This window comes from Marmota flaviventris, chromosome 11 (assembly GCF_047511675.1).
Source record: "Marmota flaviventris isolate mMarFla1 chromosome 11, mMarFla1.hap1, whole genome shotgun sequence".
NCBI classification, from domain to species: Eukaryota; Metazoa; Chordata; class Mammalia; order Rodentia; family Sciuridae; genus Marmota; species Marmota flaviventris.
The window spans coordinates 18,452,649-18,475,755 of NC_092508.1; the positions used below are offsets into that span (position 1 = coordinate 18,452,649).

Genomic DNA, 23,107 nt, shown 5'->3' on the forward strand with positions numbered 1-23,107 from the left:
CACTGTGTATTATTTTTTTTTTAATATTTATTTTTTAATTATAGGTGGACACAATATCTTATATTTATGTGGTGCTGGAGAATTGAACCCAGTGCCTCATGCATGTTAGGCAAGCGCTCTACCTCTGAGCCATAACCCCAGCCCCCCCACTATGTATTCGACCATGTTAATACATGTTCCTCACTTGGATGCCCTTAGATGGAGGCATGTATCTTCCAATTTAGGGTCTCTTCCTCCTCTCTTAGGCTACACCCCACATCATCTGTATAGGTTTTGGAATGATTAACCCTTATATAGTCCCCTGTGATTGCAGCCCTTGTTTTGTATTAAGTACCAATCTGAGAGAGGGAGAAAGAGTCAGGGACCAGAGTAGTATGGCAAGTGTTTATTGATTTCCTCTAGGAGGAGAGCCCAGCACAGCCTGGCTGATTACCTCAGAGACTCGGTATTCTGAATTGCCCCTGTGGGGTCATTTTTATACAACATGAAGTAGCCCTGCACTTGGGCTGGACTGATCTGGGTTGTAGCTTGAAGGACATGATCTGCAAAGGTTTCAGCTAAAGAAGGTGCTTGCCCTGGATAGAACCTCTGGAACATCTGGATCAGCTGCCAGTGTGAACAGTAGCCCACGTACTCCTTCAGATCTACTCTCCCAGGGCGTATCAGGGCAGGGTCCAGCCTAGGAGGAGGAGAGTCACAAGCAACAGTCTCACTAGCACACCAAAAATGATGGTCTCCTCAATTTCCTAATTCTCTCAAGACATGGAATGGATTCTTCCCTCACTCCTTACCTATCAACATGGTTGGTGGTCATGAACACAATGCGTGCCTCAGTGGAAGCCACTCCATCCAAGGCATTGAGCAATCCACTGAAGGTAAGACGACCTAGACCTTGGTACTTCACAGGGTCTTGAAAAGACAGAAAAGCATGGTCATAACCTTGCTTAAAATTAGCACCTCCTCCATTCACACCACAGTCCCTGACTCTAGTGCCTCACAGCCAACCCTAGGCATCCTGTCAGCCCTGTGGAATTCCATGTCCTCCCATTCCTCATACTCCTACACCTCACTATCCTCATTGAGAACCATCCCCCTTCCCTAACACCCTCACTTACTCTCTGCAGCCAAGTCTCGACTGAGAAAAGCAGCATCCACATCCTCCAGGAGCACCAGACTTTGCTGTGGAGCCACACTCAGCAGGTAATTGAGCCGGTCATCAGAGAGGCTAGAGTCTGTGAGACTCAGCAGGCAGATGCTATGTTCCAGTTCCCCAGCCAGGGCTGTGCTGTGAACATGAGAAGGTGGTAGGCAACTTGGGGACTATTCCTGGGTCCAGACCCTTTCCTCCTGTTGTGGGAGGTGTATCTCGGAGGCCCAATTCTCCCACTCCTTCCACATATCACATGCTTTTCCTGGCTCCTGGTCCCCAGATTCATTCCACTCTCCAGCCTCTTCTGCCCAGTTTTTCTACAAAGGCTGTTTTGCAGACTTGAGTGAAATTTTGACTACTCACATAAAACTGCTCTTTCCACAACCAGGGGGTCCATAAAGCAGGTAGCCACGTCTATAGGGAATACCTAGGGATACAGCCAAGATAAATAAGACCTAAAGTGAATTATATACCCTGTCCCACATGTCCACTTTGTTCCTAGCTGTGCCTCTTATTGGCCTGATGGCCTTGGTATGAAAAAAAAAAATCATAGGCAACTTTTCTTGCCCCTTCTTGTCTGGGAATTGAGCTAGAGGTTTACATCATTCCTGGCCAAAGACCAGCCTGTCTGCCTTAACAATATGGTTAGAAATAGCCTATCCCAGACCTAAGCTACTTCTCACCTCTATCAATGTACCACTTGGGGTTATCAATGAATTCCCGGATGTCTCTGACAATTCGGTCAGCCAGACCATGCTGTAGAACCACAGAATTCAGTGGCCGGCGGCGGCGTGGATAGCCAAAGGGGCGCCATTCAGAGCCCACAGCTGTGTACATCACGGTCTTTCCTTCCTCCTGTTGCAAGGCTAGCTCTCGAGCTGTAAAAGGGGAGATAAGACAATGCCAATAATTCTCTCCAACATGGCTGTTCTTCAGTTAGACAGAACTATGCAATAAAGGCCTCCTAGCCCCATGTTCCCAAGGACTCACATCCTCTTATTCTTCCTCCCCAAACTGCTCTTCCTCCAATATCCAATGTCCCCATCCCTATAGCGCCCCCCCCCATTACAGCCTGCCTGTGCCATCCCACACCTTCCTCCAGGATGTTGAAGAAAATCTTGCGGTCAGTGCCCAAAGCTGTGAAGGTGACAGATTCCCAAGGAGTCCCGGTCTGCAAGTCTATCATCTGCATTTCTCGACTTCGTTTTACCTGGATCCATTTGCCCTGATACCTGAATAAGAATGGTCAAAACACGGGGTGAGTGAAGGAAAATGATAAAATCCAGCTCTCTATTCTTATATCAGAGCCCTCCCTGGTTCCCAGTCTTACCAGATAAAGTGGTTTCCAGGGCTGGGAACAAATTCAAACTTGGTGGAGATCCGACCACTCTCGTGCTGAAGGTATGAAGTTTCCACGCTGAGGTGCTGAGTACGGGTACTGTGGCGGGTAAGCCAGCTAAGCAACCAAGCATAGCTCCTGTCTCGAGCAGGGACTTCCAGTGTGATCATGTAATGGCGCCGGAATGCCACCAGGCCCAATTGGGCACCCTTTCGGGCCAGGGCTAGGGCTGTGCCCACACCAACCAGGCCAAATCCAGCCCCAAAGTAGGGATTGTCCTTCAGGGCCAGAACAAAGTCTGAAAGTGGCATCTTGAATGGGAAACAAAGAAGTTTACAGGCTCTCAGGCCCTATTGAAAGCTAGGGGTAAAGATGGGACAAAGCACAAAATTAGTTTAGAATCAGACTCCATTGAATGTCCCCAAACCTGCCCCACTCCCTTCTCCAGAAGTAGCAAGGACAGGTCAACAGTACTATATGTTTCAATATCCTTTTTCAGGGTAGGGTTAGTGTTGGAATGCAGACCCTTCACTCCATTTTGTCCTCCCATCAGCCTGCTTATATCTCATTTCCTGTCAGAGGACCATGTTTGGAAATTCCTTAAGCTCGAGAGAGCAATATTACCTGATTCACATCAGGATAATGGATGGGTAGAATTTTTGTGGTCCATGGAACAAGCTGAGAATTTTTTTAAAGTCAGAGGTTGGGGACACTAGCTGGAGTCAGCAGCAGTGGCGCTTCCACTAACTTGTCAGTGACCACATGCTTTACTTACCATGCATGAATAACATTCTTCAAATACCCTCTCTGTCCCCCACACATCCAATTCCTAAAGTCCTGTTTAGAGTTGAGACTTTTATTACTTCCCACCTAAACTTTCCCTTTAAAATTAAATTTTACTTCTGGAAGTGGCATTTTAATGGATCTTCAACTCTTGTATCACCAAACAGCTGCAAAGATCCAGATCGTTCATCATAAGGATCAGAATTCTCCCTACTCCAGCACTTTCAGTGGTTGGTTTCCAATAGATCCCTGAATTGGGTACAAACTCCTCAGTCTGGTACTCAAAAGCCTTCACAACAGCCACCCACCTACCTTTCTTGGCTTAACTCCTAATACCCTTATCCAACAAATAAGCAAAACACCTCCCACCTCCTTCCTCAAGCAATTCTCCCTGCATTTTCCCCAAATGAAATCCTGCCCACCTGCTATTTCGCCCATGGAGTCTTTCCCAAATTCAACCTAATAAGATTTGGCTAGGTCTAATTGTAGATAATAAGATCATGAAGCCGGCAGTGGTGGCGCACACCTGTAATTCTAGCGACTGGACAAGACAAGGCAGGAGGATCTCAAGTTCAAGGCCAGCCTCAGCAACTTATGGAGATCCTAAGCAACTGGTGGAGAACCCTGTCTCAAAAAATCAAAAGGGCTGGGGATATAGCTCAGTGGTAAAGTGCCCCTGGGTTCAATTATCAGCGCCGGGAAAAAATCATGAGGAATGGGAAGCCAAATAGTTTTTAGCACTCTTCCGACACCCCACCTCACTCCATTCCTGCCACTTTGCCCTGCCCCTGGCACGCAGAGCAGCGAATTGACAGCAGGGACCTCGGTTGAGGCTCAGAATGGGATCCAGAATTCCAAAACACCCATGGAAGATCATAAACAAAGCTCTCCTCTTTCGCGGTCCAGACACCCAGAAACCCTACCGAACCCCTCTCTACACCAAGGCTCGAGCCTCCAGGAACGTGGTTTGGAGTTCTCAGTCACTCCACCCCCTTACCGCCATGACTCTCTGGCCCTTCGTCTCGATGGTATCGCCCAGCCGAAATTTGGGGAAGCGCCGTTCGGTCCCGCCCCCCGAATTTTTTAATCTACTTCCTGCCACGCCCACCAAGAACTTCTTGCCACTCTGCCCCACAACTCTCGATGGTCCTCCTTTGGCTTCAGGGAAAAGGTGGAGAGAAGAGAGAAAACCATAGAGTATCCACCAGCCAACAAGAGGTAGATAGAGTGGCCGCCATATGCCCGACGTCCTAGAGGCGGCTGGGCCGGGGGCGGTAGTACAAAAGGAGCCCTGGGAGGTCGCTCCAGCCGCTTTCTACCATAGAGATGCGATTTCCGCCGGCGGTGGGTCTAGAGGTGAGTGAGCAGCTGCGAGGCGGGATCTGGGGGGAGTTTGGGTGGAGAGAGCTGGAGGCAAAAGTTTCTCGAGCTCCAGGATGGAAGTGGACCTGGACAGTGGGGACCCGTGGGAGGAGGTGCTGAAAGAAACACGCCGACGAGGGGGGCCCCTGCGCATCTCAGCGGCCGCTCTGCGCCTCAGCCGCGTCACCACTCTGGACCCCACCCGGGTACCCGCTACCGCTCCTCAGGACCACAGTCATGGTGATGCTCCATCCCAAACCTTGCAGGTTACAAAACATCTTTCCCGTTCTGTGGCTCTTGTGCGCCAGCTCCCGTCCAACAGTGTGGATGCTGTCATCGCCTCCACTTTTCAGAGAGGAAAGCTGAGGCCCAGAGAAGGGTGGCGACTGCATCTGTCCAGGGCCACGCGGTGAGTCCGCCCAGCGGCAGGTGGGAACCCGTATACTTAGTGGCTCCTTGTTTCACCAAGCCTTTCCTCTCCCTTAATTTGACCTTCCTTTTCCTCACTGCCATTGCCCGGAAGACAGATTCCCTTCGCGCCTCTCCCCCCCCCCCCGCCCCGCCTTCCTGCGGGTGAAGGTTCTCAGTGTAGACAGCGCCAAGTCCTCTTGGCTCTCCCCTGAGGCGGTGTACTGCCGAGCCAGAAGATCGCCCAGAGCCCAGTTAACCGGCAGTAAGCAAGCGGAGGCCGGTTTCCAAAGATATTCCTTCGGACCTCGGAAGTGCACCTCCCTGTCACCTTTGTGATCTGTTGTTTTGAGTTGAGTCTGACTCAATTTCATGAAATGATTGTCATTCTTATAAATTACAAAAATTACTTGGCTTAAAATTCGTGTGTAACGGGATATACAGTTTAATTGCTATTGGTTTCTTGGTTGTATTCCAGTTTGAGACCTTAATGAGTTTGAAATTTCTTGGTGTGTTTCTTTATGTGGGGAACCATTGGTTTCATACCTTGGTACTATATACTTAACTTTACTCTGATGTCCCTCCCTCTCAGTGGTTCTTCACTAGTATCTACTTGTCTGACTTGCATAGTTTATTGGTGGTTTGTGTTCATTGAAGTGATGTCAGTAAAATCTACTCAGAAAGTTCCACATCAGGAAGAGAAACTGATCGGTAAACAACAGTGCAGTGTGACAGAGTTTCTGATATGTACAATGTACCATCAGGACCCCTGAAGACTGAGAATAAGAGTGTCAGGAAGTCTTCAGAATGGAAATGACATTTGTGTAGCTTCTTTTTTTAAATTTTTTTTTAGTTTACATGGACACAATATCTTTTATTTATTCATTTTTATGTGGTCTGAGGATCGAACCCATTACCTCACGCATGTGAGGCAAGTGCTCTACCACTGAGCCACAACCCCAGCCCTGTGTAGCTTCTTAAAGGACAGTAAGGCACTGACTAGCCAGAGAAGAGATTGAAAAAGTGCATCAAGCTGAGAGGTAAAAAGGTATGCGAATAAAAGAGAGTATGGTGCCTCCAGAGAATGGCACATCATCAGGTTCAGAGGTCTATTAAGGGCAGAGGTGGAAACCATGCCTGGAGAAATCAGCAAGAACCAGATTGAGATAGAAAGGCCCTATAACCTCACTGAGGAATGAGAGCATCAAGAAGCAAAAGGGAACTGGGCATGGTGGCTCATGCCTGTAATCCCAGAGGCTCAGGAGGCTGAGGCAGGAGAATTGTGAGTTCAAAACCAGCCATAACAAGTTGGCAAGACACTAAGCAACTCAGTGAGACCCTTTTTTTTAAAGGGCTGGGGATGTGCACATGTTCAGTGGTTAAACACCTGTGGATTCAATCCCCAGTACCAAAAAAAAAAGGAAAGGGCATTTGAAATCCTTTGGCCCCACCCAATTTTGAAAACTAAAACTTAGTTTAAGATTTGACTCACTTCGTATCAAGAAACATAACCTGATATGTTTCTTATGTTGGCCAAAACTTGTTGGCTTTCTCCTAATATTGACTCTATTATACATATATTTTTATGTAAACTAAATCTTTTTTAAATTAATGTTTATATATAACAGCAGAATGCATTATAATTCTTATTACACATATAAAGCACAATTTTTCATATCTCTAGTTGTATACAAAGTATATTCACACCAATTCGTGTGTTCATACATGTACTTTGGATAATAATGTCCATCACATTCCACCATCATTTCTAACCCTATGACCCTATTATATTTTTTTAAAATTTGTTTTAGTTGTAGTTGGACACAATATCTATTTTATTTATTTATTTTTATGTGGTGCTAAGGATTGAACCCAGTGCCTCACGAATGCAAGGCAAGTGCTCTACCACTGAGCTACAACCCCAGTCCATTGACCCTATTATTTTTATACATTTTGTTCTGAACATGCTGCCATAAAGAAAATGCCTAAGTTGGAGGGCACTGGGCTGTGTACACACACAAACTGGGAAAAAAGTGAGAGCTCTAACCACATTTTGTTTTTCTTTTGGTTGGTTTGTCAGCATTTAAGAGGCCACAGCACACAAATCAATGGTGATGACAGACCCTGTGTTGGACTCACAGCCAGCCAACAGTACTGTGGAGATGGATGGACTGTGCCCTGAGCTATTGCTGATCCCCCCACCTCTCTCTGACCGTGGAATTCTGGGACCTGTCCAGAGCACCTGTCCTTCTGGGGACACTGCACCTTTGCCTGCTGACCCAGACTGCCTGCTGGTAGAGGCCACAGCTAATGAAGAGGGCCCAGGGAACATGGAGATCATAGTGGAAACAGTAGCTGGAACCCTATCCACAGGAGCTCCTGAAGAGACCCCAGGTACACAGAGTTGCTAGCAGGCTAGTGGGACAGGCAGCCTTGAGGTTTTGTGTGTTCTATTTTTATCCTTCTGTATGGATATGATTGGAGCATAAAATAGTATGCTATTTTTATACTTTGAGATGTTGTATTTTGGTTTGCAATTGGAGCCCGATGATGGAAGGCTGGCAGATTACTGCACAATCTTGAACCAAGCTTTTGGCAAAGTCTCTCCTTTAAGGGATTCTTGTCTGCTAGGCAGGATCCACAAGGGAAGACCTTTCTGACACCTGCCCGATCCTGGCTTGTCCTTACTCTTAACAATCTTCACAGATTCTTTACCCATATTGACCTTACACCCAGAAACTGCAACCAGGGATTAGGCAAAAGCCTAGCCTGCCTCCCACCCTGTAGTTGGCAGGGCTTTCCAAAGGTAACTGGTATTTCCTTGCCCTAACTTCCTGTGTATAATGTACTTCACTCATTCAAAGCATGTTAAGAGGAAGGGTTGAGCTGGGCATGGTGGTACACATGGCTAACGCAGGAAGATTGAAAGTTTGAGGCCCATGTGGGCAACTTGTTGACCCTGACTCAAAAATAAAATTAAAAACGGGGCTGGGGATGTAACTCAGTTGTAGAGGTCTTGCCTGGCATGTTCAAGGCCCCAGATTCAAGTCTCCAAAAGTACTACAAATATAACTACAGTTGAGCATTTTTATCCTAGGAGAAAGATTCTCCCCCTTTTCCTACAACTTCCTATTTTTCTGAAACTTACCTATTTTTTGACTGTCATCCTCTAGCTGTAGTTTTCACCACTTCCTTGGCAATGTAATGTAGTGACAAAGAATACTGGGAAAGATTGGCTAATTTGACCATATAGTATTTCTAACCTTCTCTGCAGTGAAACAACAACAAACCAAAAATTGGTAATATATAAAAAAGAGTTAATATCTTTAAAATTCAAAGATCTGCACAATAAGAAAAATAGTTTTCAAGAAAGCAAAAAAGAAATTTCTCTTCGCTTTGCTAAATAAGAAGTAAATATAGTCAATAAATGTATGAAGGATGCTTAATCTCACATAAGTAAATTCCGTAGTTAAAAATAACTATATGAGGCTGGGCACATTGGCACATGCTTATAATCCTAGTGGCTCAGGAGACTGAGGCAGGAGGATCATGAGTTTAAAGCCAGCCTAAGCAAGAGAGAGGCACTAAGCAACTCAGTGAAAACCTGTCTCTAAATAAAATACAAAATAGGGCTGAGGATGTGGCTCAGTAGTCGAATGCTCCTGAATTCAATCTCTAGTATCCAAAAAATAAATTAATTAGTAACTATATGAGCTGGGCACAGTGGTGCACACCTGTAGTCTCAGAGATTTAAGAGGCTAAGGCAGGAGAATCACAAGTTCAAGGCTACTCTCAGCAATTTAGCTAGACCTCGGCAACTTAGCAAGACCCTGTTCTCAAGCTCTAAGGTTGGTGACATTTTGTTTCTCAACTTTGGCAAAAGTTAAACAATTTAGGTATTACCTTAAACAAAAAATTAAAAGTTAAACAATTTGTATAATGTTGGTGAGACTGTGAATTACAAATTATGGCGAATATAAATTAATATATTTTTTGAAGGTTAGTTTAGCTACATAGCAAGGTTTACAATGTGCATACTCTACCCAGTAATTCTATTCTGTCTTATAGAAAAATACACATGCACATGAGGATGGGGTTACGTAGGGAAGCTTTATTTGTTCTGGTTTGATTTATCAGTGTTTTGAAATTCCATGAACTGGACAAAAATATGAAACAGATTTATTGATAGATAAAATGTCATTGTTATATAGCAAGTGAGACAAGAAAAAAATTTTTAAAAAAAGCAAATTGTAGGATAATGACCACAAAAGGGCTGGAAGAAACTGGGTTTGGTGGCACACACCTGTTCTCAGGAGGCTGATACAGGAGGATCATGAGTTCCAGTCCAGCCTGGGCAACATAGCAAGACCCCCATCTTTTTAAAAAAAAAAAAAGCCTGAAAAGATAGAGACTAGCAACTCAAGGAGGCTGAAGCAGGAGGATCGATCACAAGTTCAAAGCCAGCTTCAGCAATTTATCCAGGCTCTAAGCAACTTAGTGAGACCCTATCTCAAAATAAAAAGAGCTGGGGGTGTTGCTCAGTGGTTAAGCACCCCTGCAGCCAATCCCTGATACCAAAAAGAGACCAGACTATGGGGATAATTATTCCTTTGCATACTTCTTATCATTTATTTTTATTTTTTTTATATTTATTTTTTAGTTTTAGGTGGACACAATATCTTTATTTTATTTTTATGTGGTGCTGAGAATTGAACCCAGTGCCTCACACATGCTAGACGAGCACGCTACCACTTGAGCCACATTCCCCAGCCCTGCATTGAACTTTTTAAAAAAACAATTAAAAAGAAAAAAAGGACCCACAGAATAAATGTAGGACAGTCCTGTATCATTTATTACAAATATTTTGATACTGCATATATATGTCATTTATTACAGATATTTTTATATTGCATATATATTGCAGATACATCTCTCTAGTTGTCATTGTTCTCTTTTGGAAGTTTTTAATCTATTATTGCCTTAATGCTTCCTAGATTACATTGATGTTTGTTCATTCATTGAACACAGTTATTAAGCACCCATCTTGTGCCAGGTATTATGCTAGATACTAGGAATCCAAACACATGTACCAGATAGACTGACCGTGATCTATGGGCTTATAGTCTGCAGAGCCAGTCTTGAAGTCCATATGCATTCAGTGAATATGAACAGATTCACCTACGTTTCTATTAGTAACTAATTCCTATGAGTCTTGTTCAATCTGATTCTATTCCTTTCTCTGTCGGTCCTCTGCCTGCAGGTGTCCTGGTAAAGGTGGTGGAGGTGTACTTCTGTGAGCGCTGTGAACAGAGCTTCGCAGAGCCCACTCTGCTGTCCCTACACCAGTGCAGTGAGACCCACATACAGTCTGTGCAGGGCCTGTCTAGCCCCCCAGGCTCTGTAGAACTGCCCTCCAACAACCTCACCCTTCATGGCCCTCTGCAGGGCCAAAGCCTGACAGATAGCCCCCTATCATGTCCTGTATGTAGACAGGAGTTTGCCCAACCACAGGCCCTGAAGAACCACTTCAAGATTCACCGAGCCACTCCTGACACCTTCTCCTGCCCAGAGTCTGGCTGTGTGTTCTCTGCTGAAGATCGCAAAGGTCTGCAGCACCACCTGAGGCAGAACCACAGAGCAGTCCCTGTGCCATGTTCTTTCCGTGGCTGCTCCCTACTTTTTGGGAGCCAGCAGGGCATGGAACTGCACCGGCAGACCCATTACCCTTTCCACTGCAACCATTGCAGCTTCATAGGCTCCAACATCAAACTCTTCCGGCAGCATCAGCGGAGCCATGGAGCTGTGACACAGGGAGAACGTTCTGCTGTTCAGGGCCTTCCATCCCAGGAGCTGCCACCAGGTATGAATGAAGCCAGGGATCCATCAGTGCCCTGCCTAAAATATAGCCACAGTTGATCTTATAGAAGACACACTTATTTCCAGTGCCATGAATGACTTTCTAAACAGAAAGTCAGGAGGATAGAATTCCTGGAGAAGGATAGAAAGGCATCTAGAAACCTTGACTCATTTAGAATATACGGAACAAAGAGGAAGTCTTGGTCCATGACACTGAGTGAAATTCGGCTTAGTCTACATGTGACCTGAAGTTACTTAAGCAACATTTTCCATTTCAGAACTTACTTTCTAAGGACAAAAGTAAAAGTGCCCACCACTGGCTGTAGCCACAAATGCCTGTAGACTCCCTGTAGAGCAAATGAGATTGGGCAGGAGAAGCTGGGGTTATTTTTAAAAGGAACCTTCAAGAGGAATGGCACTTTATTAATTCCTATTTCTTTAATCTCAAAAAACAATAATAATAGCAACAACAACAACAAAAATCCCCAATGTTGGGTGAGTAGAGAAATAAGTGAGAAAAAAGAGGCCCAGAAGAGGACAGATTTATGATGAGAGAATTTGGCTTGCTGAGATCCACTCAAGGTCTAGGGCCTAAAGGAAGACTGTTTTCCTGAGAACCAATCATACCTTTAGTCTGAGTCAGCTGTTGAGGGATAAAGGGATACATTTGAGGAGCAAGATGTGGTCTTGACTCACTAAGTTGAATTTCTTAATAGAACAGTTGAGCTGTAAGGGTATATTCACCTGCACTGAGCCAACCCAGCCCTTATCCCTGGGAACCTGAACCAGAGAAATATAATCTGCCCTTCTCTACCTCTCAGTCCCTATGACCCCAGTGACCTCAAAACTCTAGGCTTCAAGGGGTCTGAGGCTGCTATTATCTGAGATTTGATTTACTTTAAAGTGATTACTACTGGTAGCTTAGCTCCTAGTTCATATCCCTGTCTTGATTGGGCATATACTTAACTATTTACAACCCCAAATTCCCTTCTGCTTAAAGGGGAGGGGGTGATTCTGCTAAGCAGTAAATGGAGAAATACAGCATTTAGTGCTGTTATTGGCTCCCTATGGACTTCATTAAATTTTATGTGTCTCCAGCTCCCAAACTGCCTCCAGGAGCAGGAGAACCTTCAGAGGAAGCAGATACAACTGTTCCTGGGCGGGTGTCAGCTGAGGAGGAAGAAGTAGAGGAAGAAGAAAGTGGCACCCATAAGGTCTCTCAGAAAGCTCTGGATAATGGCCAAGGGGCTCAGCAGTTTGAAGGTAATGACATCATGAGTAAGCTTGAAGCTCTTGATGGTAGGGAGGAATAGATAGTGGAGAAGCTGACATGGAGGCTCTAGGGTTTGGGTTTCTAACCTTTGGTTCAGATCATTCTTTTTATTCTTCCTTGACTCAAAAGTCAAGTGGAAAATGTTCAACAGACCCAAGATTCCAGTAACACAGGGTAGAGGTAAATAGAATTTGTTCTAGGCTAGTTTTCCTCAAGTAGAAAGCTCTTTTGCAAAATGGAAATTGTGATGTCATAATATAAAGATACCAGAGGTTATTGATTACCAGCAGCCCCTTTTGCCTGGTATTGAGCTTCTTAGGGACTTTTTTCTGAATCTTTGCTTCCCAGGTTTTCAGCTCAATAGTCTCTCTGAAACCCATCCCAAAGGGAGCATATTTACTGTCAGGTGAATAGGAAAGATCTGACTGTATTTATTATCAGCTCACTATTATCTAGAGCCCATTGAACTAGGGTTCAGAAGTAAGAGTATTTTATCGTCTTCCCTTTTGCTCATTCCCTTTGGGGCTTTTTTCCTTCTATCCAACCCTGACACCTCTCCCTACACCTATAGCAGGCAAGAACAAGAATGGTCCATCCAGGTTGTTCTTTTGAGCTGCTCTAAAGAGAGGCTCAAGAACATTGGATGACTGAGAGAAGCACTTGAAACAGGCCTGAGAAGTCCCTGTGTTTTGGTTTCTCTTAATACTTTTGAGTTTCTCCCTCTTCTTTGAGGCTACAGTGTTTTGAATCTATTGTTTGGGTTCTTGGAGACACCACAAAAGGTTTGCATCTGGGCTGTTGAAGAATATTGCTCTTACCTCTCTGTATTCCATCCCCCCAGGGGATGTGACTTCTAGCACGGAATGCCTCTTCAAGACACACATGTGCCCAGAGTGCAAACGCTGCTTTAAGAAGCGGACCCATCTGGTAGAGCACCTGCATCTACACTTCCCAGACCCCACCCTCCAGTGCCCCAACTGCCAGAAGTTCTTCACCAGTAAAAGCAAACTCAAGACCCATCTGCTGCGGGAGCTGGGCGAGAAGGCCCACCGCTGCCCACTGTGTCAGTACAGTGCAGTGGAGAGAAATGCACTCAACCGCCACATGGCTAGCATGCATGAGGATATTTCTAACTTCTACTCAGACACCTATGTCTGTCCTGTCTGCCGTGAGGAATTCCGCCTCAGCCAGGCACTCAAGGAGCACCTCAAGAGCCACACAGCAGCAGCCGTAGCAGAGCCTTTACCCCTGCCCTGTTTTCAGGAGGGCTGCAGCTATGCAGCCCCTGATCGCAAGGCCTTTGTAAAGCACCTGAAGGAGACCCATGGGGTGCGGGCTGTGGAGTGCCGCCATCACTCATGTCCCATGCTCTTTGCCACAGCTGAAGCCATGGAGGCCCATCACAAGAGCCACTATGCTTTCCACTGTCCCCACTGTGACTTTGCCTGTTCTAACAAGCACTTGTTCCGCAAACACAAGAAGCAAGGCCACCCTGGCAGCGAAGAACTGCGCTGTACCTTCTGCCCCTTTGCCACCTTTAACCCAGTGGCCTACCAGGACCATGTAGGCAAGATGCATGCTCATGAGAAAATTCACCAGTGCCCTGAGTGCAACTTTGCCACTGCCCACAAGAGGGTGCTCATCCGACATATGCTGCTGCATACTGGTGAGATGGCTTCCATCCATCCTTAAGATAATGTAATAATGATGATGGTGGTGATGTGTCTAACATAAGCTTTTACTGTGTACCAGACATCACAGGAAGGGCCTTACATACATTGTTTAACTTGGCCTAGAATTCCTAAGCACTGCTTTAGTATCCCAAGTTTACAAATGAGCCATAAGTTGAGTGTCATTTAAATAAAGTGGTCAGGCTAGGATGTGAATCTAGGCAGTCTGAGTCCACAGCTTGTGCTCTAACCGCAATACAGTTATGCATCATCCTTAGGCATGGGATGATGACCACCACCTAGCCTATTAGAATAAAGAAACCCAGACCAGGACAGATGCCTTCCTTTTCAATTCAAGTTTGGTGATATGCTGTGAGAGACAGGAGGCAAGATGACTGAACATACATACACATGGGCTTCCAAAGTTGGGGCATTCATGACACTGAAATAAGATCATCCCTAATGACCTGGAAGTTGTATTTGTTTCACCTCAGATTCTTTAATCCGTTGCTAGCATTTTAGATGTTAAATAACAACAGAATCATGCTTCCTGCTACAGCATCATCCCCTTTGGAATCTATATAGAGACCAGTGTGTCAAGAGGACATTAAGAAACTTTTCACCATGTCAGGCATGGTAACACACTCCTGTAATCCCAGCGACTGGAGAAGTTGAAGCAGGAGATCGCAAGTTTGAGACCAGCCTCAGCAACTTAATGAGACCCTGTCTCAAAAAATAAAAAGAGCTAGGGATGCAGGTCAGTGGTAGGAGACCCATGCCCTTTTGTGTGAGTCCCTGAGTTTAATTCCCACCACTAGGGAAAGAAATCTGGTTTGGGAGGAGAGTTTTTTAGACAATTTGGGGCACAAAGCCACTGTTGTTCCCATTGAATAGTTCATTTCTTTACATGATTTTTTATAAAATTTCTTGTTTCTGAGGCCTTTCCTAAAACTTACGTCTGTACACTATTGTATGGTTTACAAAGATCTTTCATGTGTACTATCCCATTTATCAATCTTGTGAGCAAGACAGGTAAAGACAAGAAAAGAGACAAACTATGGGAAGTTAAATTTAGACCTACTTTAAGGTCTCACAGTTAGTGTCAGAACCAGAACTAGCATGCCATGTTGCTTGCATTTCGCTACCAGGAAGGGGGCTGGGTAGAACAAGGCCCCCAGCCTGGTCTTGACCAACTCTTGGACACCCCATCCTTGAATTCACTCTGAGAACCACTGACAACTTTGGGATATCTCATTTAATATTCACATGAGCCGTAAGAGGTCAGTATTTTTTGTTGCTCCCTTTTTAGAGACCAGGAAACTGAGACACATAGTAGGAACCAACACTTAATAACTCTCTGATTTCTCTGTGCCTCAATTTCCTCATCTATAAAATGAGAGTGATAATAGTACTTGCCTTATAGGCATGTTATGAAGATTTAGTGAGGAGGCTTTTTTTTTTTTTTTTGTAGTTGGTCACAATACCTTTATTTATTTTTATATGGTGCTGAGGATTGAACCCAGGATCTTGCACATGTGAGGCGAGTGCTCTACGGCTGAGCCACAACCCTAGCCCCGTGAGGAGACATTTTTGTAAGTGCCCAGAAAGGTGCTTGGCCCATAGTGGGTACTATGCAGATATAATGCCTGTAGTTGGGCATTAATACTTATTATAATATTGAAATCCAGAGACAGGGTTTTTTGTTGTTGTTTGTTGGTTTGTTTGTTTTTGAAACAGGATGAACCCAGGGTGCTCTACCACTGAGCTTCATTCCTAGCCCTTTTATTTATTTTATTTTATTTTTTAAATTTTTTTAATATTTATTTTTCAGTTTTTGGCGGACACAACATCTTTGTTTGTATGTGGTGCTGAGGATCGAACCCGGGCCGCACGCATGCCAGGCGAGCGCGCTACCGCTTGAGCCACATCCCCAGCCCTTTATTTTATTTTGAGACAGGGTCTTACTAAGTTGCCAGGACTGGCTTTGAACTTGTAATCCTTTTGCTTCAGCCTCCCAATTGCTTGGATTATAGGCATACTCCATTGCACCCAGCTAGTCAGTTCTTAACTACTGTTCTGTTGCCTGATTTTTTTTCTCTCTGTTCCAGAAAACTGAAAGGAATGGTCTTAAATGGAACAATTGGTCATTAATGCCAGTAAGCTATGTAACAAATCAAGAATGGACTTCAGACCTAGTTTTGAAAAGCTCAGTCTTTCTCCTTTCCATTTGTTTAGGAGTTTGGGGAATAGTTGTCTGACAGGGCTATGAAGCATTCTTGTGAGGCTTTTAGCATCTCAAGTTACATATGAAGTTTTTGCCCCTGCCTGGCATCAGGGCAAACTTGCTAGAGAAAATGGTCTGGCCACACATGTGATCTGTGTCTGACATGTGTCCTCCCCTCTCATCTCCACTTCCCACATAAGGTGAGAAACCTCACAAGTGTGAGCTGTGTGACTTCACCTGTCGAGATGTAAGCTACCTATCTAAGCACATGCTCACCCACTCCAACACCAAGGATTACATGTGCACTGAATGCGGTTATGTCACCAAGTGGAAGCACTACCTCAGCGTGCACATGCGAAAACATGCCGGGGACCTCAGGTACAAATACACACATGCCTTTGTCCCTATCCCAAGAACCTTATGCCAAGTTAGTCTTCTCTTAGATCCAACTTCTAGCCCCACTGCTTTTTCCATTTGCTGGAGAGTTCCTCCTAATGCCCTCTGCTCCCCCCATCTCAACTCTGTCACCTACAGGTGGCTAGCCCCTGTGCCTGTAGCCCAATTGCATAGTGAGCACTCTCTGAGCCCAGGGGAGAGAGTTTAGACCTAGAGGAAAAGCCTAGAGACTAAAGTGTACTTAAGTTCTCATAGACTGGTCCTGAGAAAGTGGATAGGATCTCTATTTATGGTGCCATCCTAGCTACTTCCTAATCCAGGAAGCTGGTAGGAGCTTTCGTGCTTCCATGGGAGAATGGGACCTAGACATAGAAACCTGTCTTGAAATGCTGTATTCATGTCAGTGGATGGTACTGACCTATTATTACTTTCCTTGAGGAAGCAGTAGAGAGTAGGTCTTAGAACACCAGCCCTGAAGCTAAGCTGTCTCTGCCTCGCTTCTTTTGGAACAAACCTCAAGCAGGTTATTAACTTTCATGCCTTGACTTCCTCATTTGTAAAACAGAAATGCCTGTTTCATGGGGTAGTAAAAAGGTGGGTTAAATTAGACGATGCATGTACAATACAGAGTTTAAAGCTTGCCATGGAAAGTTTTTATTCAGAGACTTTTAGCTCCTGCCTCCTTGTGATCACCCTCTTTTCCTCCTTGTCAGATACCAGTGCAACCAGTGCTCTTATCGCTGCCATCGGGCTGATCAGCTGAGCAGCCACAAGCTGAGGCACCAGGGCAAGTCCCTGATGTGTGAGGTATGTGCCTTTGCCTGCAAGCGAAAGTACGAGTTGCAGAAGCATATGGCTTCCCAGCACCACCCTGGCACACCAGCCCCACTCTACCCCTGCCGCTACTGCAACTACCAGAGCCGCCACAAGCAGGCCCTGCTGAGCCATGAGAACTGCAAGCACACCCGTCTCCGTGAGTTCCACTGTGCCCTCTGTGACTACCGTACCTTCAGCAACACCACACTTTTCTTCCACAAGCGCAAGGCCCATGGCTATGTGCCTGGAGACCAGGTCTGGCAGCTCCGTGATACCAGCCAAGAGCCTGGAGCAAGGCAGTCACTGACACCACCACCAGACTCAGAGCCTTCAAGCCAGCTATCTGCCCAGCCTGAGGGACCAGGCCACAAGCCTGACGTGGATCCCACCTTGGATCAGGCTCTGCCAGAAACAAGTGAGGAGGTCATCACTCAGAGACAGGATGGCAGTGAGGCTTCCCATGGGAATGACCTGGTTGGCAGCTCCAGCCCAGCAGAAGTGGAGGAGGGCAGCTGCACACTACACTTAGAGGCCCTGGGAGTAGAGCTGGAACCTGTGTCTGAGCCATCTCTCGAGGAACTCACTGAAACAGCCCCTGTGGAGTTCAGGCCCCTGGATGCCTCAGTGCCCCTAGGACTGGAAGGACCTGTGCTATCCAGCTTTGAAAGTGTTGGAACTCCTGGCTTGGGTGCTGAGGAAGAGCCCATTCTGGAGAAACCAGAGTCTGAGTCCCCCAGAAATCCTTCATCCTCAGAGGAGGCCCCTAATAGCTGGGTGGGAACCCTCAAAGTAACTGCACCTGCTGAGACGGCACCTTTGCCTCAGTTGCCCGAGACAGAGTCATTACTGAAGGCCCTACGGAAACAGGACAAAGAGCAAGCAGAGGCCCTAGTACTGGAGGGGCGCGTGCAGATGGTAGTGATCCAGGGAGAGGGGCAAGCCTTCCGCTGCCCACACTGCCCTTTTATCACTCGCCGGGAGAAGGCTTTGAACCTGCACTCCAGAACAGGGTGCCAGGCCCGCCGAGAGCCCCTGCTATGCCCTGAGTGTGGAACAAGCTTTAAACAACAACGTGGACTCAGCACCCACCTGCTGAAGAAGTGCCCTGTTTTGCTTAAGAAGAACAAGGGCTTGCCTAGAGCAGACACTCCCATCCCCCTGCATCCTCAGCTCCCAGGCACTGAAGCCTCAGAGGATGCCAAAGATGGGAAGCCCCCACCTGTACCATTAGAAGTAGAGCTGTTGCTTTCAAAAGATGCTCCTTCTGAAGTTCCCAGGGAGCCAGAAGTAGAGGAGCCTCTCACCACACCCTCTATTTCCCCAGCCCCTCCTATAGGGAACTCCTCACCCACAGAGACCCCAGAGAAGTTCTACTTTGAGCAGGGCAAATTTCGCTGCAACTCATGCATGTTCCTTTGTTCTCGACTCTCCTCTATTACCTCTCATGTGGCTGAAGGCTGCCGAGGGGGACGTGGCCGGGGAGGAAAGCGAGGTTTGCCTCAAACCCAGCCTTCTCTTTCCCTACAGAACAATGAGAATTCTGCTCCCCTGAGTAATAGGAATACACAGTCCAGCCCTAGTAATGGGGACACAACTCTGACTCAGAAGCAGAAGGGGGCACTCTTCTCCTGCCCCACATGTCCTTTTCGCTGCCAGCAGGAACGGGCCCTGAGGACTCATCAGACTAAGGGCTGCCCCCTTGGGATGTCTGGAGAGCTGCACTGTGGCCTCTGTCCATTCATTGCTCCTGCTGCTGCTGCCCTGAGACTCCACCAGAAACGGAGACACCCTACTACAATCTCAACCCGTGGCCCCCGGCCTCCCCTGCAGTGTGGGGACTGTGGCTTCACCTGTAAACAGAATCGGTGCCTGCAGCAGCATCGGCAACTCAAGCATGAAGGGGTGAAACCACACCAGTGTCCCTTCTGTGACTTTTCTACCACCAGACGGTACCGATTAGAGGCTCACCAGTCCAGACACACAGGTGTTGGCCGTATCCCCTGCAGCTCCTGCCCTCAGACATTTGGTACCAACTCGAAACTGCGCCTGCACCGGTTAAGGGTACATGACAAAACACCCACCCACTTCTGTCCACTCTGTGACTATAGTGGCTATCTTCGCCATGACATCACTCGCCATGTCAACAGCTGCCACCAGGGCACCCCAGCCTTTGCCTGCTCCCAGTGTGAGGCCCAATTCAGCTCAGAGACAGCACTTAAGCAGCATGCTCTGCGCCGACACCCTGAACCCCTAAACCCTGCTCCTGGCTCTCCTGCAGAGGCCACTGAGGGGCCCCTAAACTGCTCCCGCTGTGGCCTGCTGTGCCCCAACCTCGCAAGCCTGCGGGGACACACCCGTAAGCAGCACCCACGGCTGGAATGTGGGGCCTGCCAGGAGGCCTTCCCTAGCCGGCCAGCCCTGGAAGAGCACCGGAGGCAGCAGCATTTCAGCCACCGCTGCCAACTCTGTGACTTTGCTGCCCGGGAGCGAGCAGGTCTGGTGAAGCACTACCTAGAACAGCATGAAGAGACTTCAGCTGCACCAGCAGCCTCGAACGGGGATGCTGGCCAGCCCCCTCTGCGCTGCCCCTTTTGTGACTTTGCATGTCGCCATCAGCTCGTGCTAGATCACCATGTGAAAGGGCATGGGGGCACTCGGCTCTACAAGTGTACTGACTGTGCTTATAGCACCAAGAACCGGCAGAAGATCACATGGCACAGCCGCATCCACACTGGGGAAAAGCCTTACCGCTGTCACCTCTGCCCATATGCCTGTGCTGACCCCTCTCGCCTCAAGGTAAGATCTGGGCTATGGGACAGGGAATGGAAGGAATGCAGGCTCTAGTTTCCTTAATCCTGACCCTTCCAAATATTAGATCTGTGATTGGACAAGTTCCTTATCCTCTTTAAGGCTCAGACTCCCCATCTATAAAAAAGAGATAATATTTACCAACTTCATGGGGTCATATAATAATACAATTCTTGGGGCTGGGATTGTGGCTCAAAGGGAAAGCACTCGACTAGCACGCAGGAGGCACTGGGTTTGATCCTCAGCACCACATAAAAATAAAAAAATAAAATAAAGGTATTGTATTTAACTACTTCTAAAAATAAATATTTAAAAATAAATAAATAAAGATATGTGTCCACCTATAACTAAAAAATAAATATTAAAAAATAATATAATCTTTAATACATGCTTAAGAAGAACAAGGACTTGCCTTGTGATAAAGACATAATAATTTATATGTGCATGGTAGTGCACACCTGTAATCCCACCAACCTGGGAGTCTGAAGCAGGAGGATCACAAGTTCAAGATCAGCCTCTGGAATTTAGCAAGACCTTATCTCAATAAAAAGGACTGGACATGTAGCTCAGTGGTAAACTGCCCAGGATCCCCCCACAAAAAAAAAAAAAAAAAAATTGGGGAGGATAATCTGGATAATAACGCTAACATTTATGAGCAGTTACTATAATGCCTAGTACCATGATTTTAATCTTTTCAAAAATAAAGAGATATAGATACTTATTCTATTCCCCATCTTACAGATTAGTAGACTGAGAATTATGGGTTAGCTCACCCAGTGACTGTCAGTGTCAGAACTGAGATAGTCAGGGAAAGCCTAGAGAGGGACTGAATAGGTAAGGTTGATAACAAAGTGACCATTATGAGGGACCCAGTTGGTAAGGGAAGTAGAGATGAGATGAGATTAAGGAGCAGGGTTATCCACCAATGGTTTCTCTGCCTACTTGTCCCCCCTTCTATATCCAGTGAGTGCCAAGGGGAGCACATGTTCTGCTTTTTGCTCTTCCCTCTTCTAGTACCATATGCGGATACACAAGGAGGAACGGAAGTACCTGTGTCCTGAATGTGGCTACAAGTGCAAGTGGGTCAACCAGCTCAAGTATCACATGACCAAGCACACAGGTGAGTCTGTGATTTGGGTTAAAGGATTCTCCCATTCACTATCAAACTTGACTTCACCGAGGTGGTGTATGTCCTTGCCCAGATTCAGGGCCATCATTGATTTTTATACTGAGGGTTCAGGTAGGCTGGGAGTGTGTGTACCGGAATGGTACACACTGAATACCTGTCAGAAATAGGACAGAGTAAACCTGAGAGTCTGGGCATCTGTACTTGGCAGATTTCTCAGGGATTGTGGTGTAAGGTCACACCCCCCCCATAGAGAACCCCAACTCAAACTTGAGTGATTGAGGACAGGTCTACCTGATTGTATACAGATATGATGGAACTATCACAAATAAGAAGGAGAAAGAGGAGGGCTCCTTTGTGCTGATGTGGTTCTCTGAAAAAGGTTAATGATTGCCTTTGATTATTGCATATGGTTACCCCATATGTGGAGGAATTGATCAGGTGCATTTCAAGACCCTCTGCTTCTATGAATGATGCTTCTTTCATTTTTACCTCTTCCCTCTTAAACATTTTCTTTGACTTTTTGAGTTGAACAAGGAACTGTGTTTAAGTGTGTTTTCAAATTTTGTGACCAAAAGAGGGCTGGACTTTCCCATTTGATAACCTACCATATTTGATACTCATTACTATCAGATGGCTAGTTGGTTAGAGGTCCAGTTAGTTATCGGTATCATTGGGCTTCCATGTATTCAAAGAATGTGTTGAAAGAATGTCAAGACTGGAACATTCCAAAGATAATGGTCATTAACTTGCCACTTCTGTCGTTTATATCCCAGTATGTATCCACAGTGACTCTTATGACCCATTGAGCCTTGTCTGTCCCCCCTTCGATGGTGATTTATTCCCTGCCTTTAGGACTGAAGCCATACCAGTGTTCCGAGTGTGAGTACTGCACCAACCGGGCTGACGCACTGCGTGTGCACCGGGAGACACGGCATCGAGAAGCACGGGCTTTCATGTGTGAGCAGTGTGGCAAGGCCTTCAAGACGCGCTTCTTGCTGCGCACCCACCTTCGCAAGCACAGTGAGGCCAAACCCTACGTGTGCAATGTGTGCCACCGTGCTTTCCGCTGGGCTGCTGGCCTGCGCCATCACGCCCTTACCCACACAGACCGCCACCCCTTCTTCTGCCGCCTCTGCAGCTACAAGGCCAAGCAGAAATTCCAGGTGGTCAAGCACGTGCGCAGGCACCACCCTGAGCAGGCTGACCCAAACCAGGGTGTGGGCAAAGACCCCACCACTCCCACAGTGCACCTACATGATGTAAAGCTGGAGGATCCCAGCCCTCCAGCTCCTGCTGCTCCTCCCACTGGACCTGAGGGCTGAGAGCCTGCCACCACTAAGACAGGAAGAAAGTGTGGTAAGAGGTGTGCATACTGGGACCAGAGTTAGCCTGAGGAGCTCAGGGCCTAAGAAAGGACTGGCTTTGCGGTGTCAGTGCGACTGGAAACCACCCCCTATCCCCACCCCCAGGACTCTGGACATAGTACTTTGAAATGAACAGCTATATGAGAGAGAGACATGGACCAAAACAGTGATTTCTTCTTGAAGTGCGCAGTGTTTTTAACCTGTGAATTTCTAGTTTCTTAGAGACCCTGGCTATAAGATCTTGGTTTTATCCACTCTGTCTTCTCTTCTCTTCTTACTGTATCAAATCCTATTTTCTTTCAGCACCTTCAAAACAGTTGTATCTAACTGCATGTGCTATTATGCCTGATGCTCTATAAAGCATGTCAAACAGAATGACTGCCAACTTATAGACTCATCCAAACTCCTGACTTGGCATTTCTAGGCTATGATCTTGATCTGCCCTGTCCCCTCTTAGACCTCTGCTCCTCCTTTATCTCTTCTGAATTCAGTCGGAAACAGGTTCTGAAACAGAACCAAGTCTGCCTTC

At 46.4% G+C, this 23,107-nt stretch overlaps 2 protein-coding genes across 8 annotated transcripts; one reads left to right on the top strand and one right to left on the bottom strand.

Moving 5' to 3' along the window:
- Nucleotides 1-370: 370 nt before the first annotated feature.
- Bcs1l (BCS1 homolog, ubiquinol-cytochrome c reductase complex chaperone) lies at nt 371-4,688 on the bottom strand. Of its 5 annotated transcripts, none has more exons than XM_027941672.3 (8): nt 4,478-4,688; nt 2,481-2,849; nt 2,243-2,382; nt 1,834-2,028; nt 1,514-1,577; nt 1,116-1,285; nt 792-909; nt 371-679 (listed from the first exon to the last, which is right to left on the bottom strand). In XM_027941672.3, exons 2-8 carry the CDS (start codon nt 2,798-2,800, stop codon nt 430-432), a joined length of 1,257 nt encoding a protein of 418 aa, XP_027797473.1. In that variant the 5' UTR covers nt 2,801-2,849; nt 4,478-4,688; the 3' UTR covers nt 371-429. The 5 variants fall into 5 exon arrangements, with proteins under 5 accessions (XP_027797473.1, XP_027797472.1, XP_071475714.1 ...); XM_027941671.2 differs by lacking the exon at nt 4,478-4,688 and adding an exon at nt 4,270-4,349; XM_071619613.1 differs by lacking the exon at nt 4,478-4,688 and adding an exon at nt 3,799-4,174.
- On the top strand, nt 4,538-22,730 carry Znf142 (zinc finger protein 142). Of its 3 annotated transcripts, XM_071619611.1 has the most exons (10): nt 4,538-4,628; nt 4,901-5,043; nt 7,123-7,436; nt 10,303-10,902; nt 11,997-12,161; nt 13,013-13,837; nt 16,266-16,443; nt 17,175-20,073; nt 21,100-21,205; nt 22,067-22,730. In XM_071619611.1, the coding sequence occupies exons 3-10, from the start codon at nt 7,151-7,153 to the stop codon at nt 22,534-22,536; spliced, it is 5,529 nt and encodes a 1,842-aa protein (XP_071475712.1). In that variant the 5' UTR covers nt 4,538-4,628; nt 4,901-5,043; nt 7,123-7,150; the 3' UTR covers nt 22,537-22,730. The 3 variants fall into 3 exon arrangements, with proteins under 3 accessions (XP_071475712.1, XP_071475713.1, XP_027797470.2); XM_071619612.1 differs by lacking the exon at nt 4,901-5,043 and having other exon boundaries at nt 4,608-4,628; XM_027941669.3 differs by lacking the exon at nt 4,538-4,628 and having other exon boundaries at nt 4,868-5,043.
- The last annotated feature ends 377 nt before the right edge of the window (nt 22,731-23,107 follow it).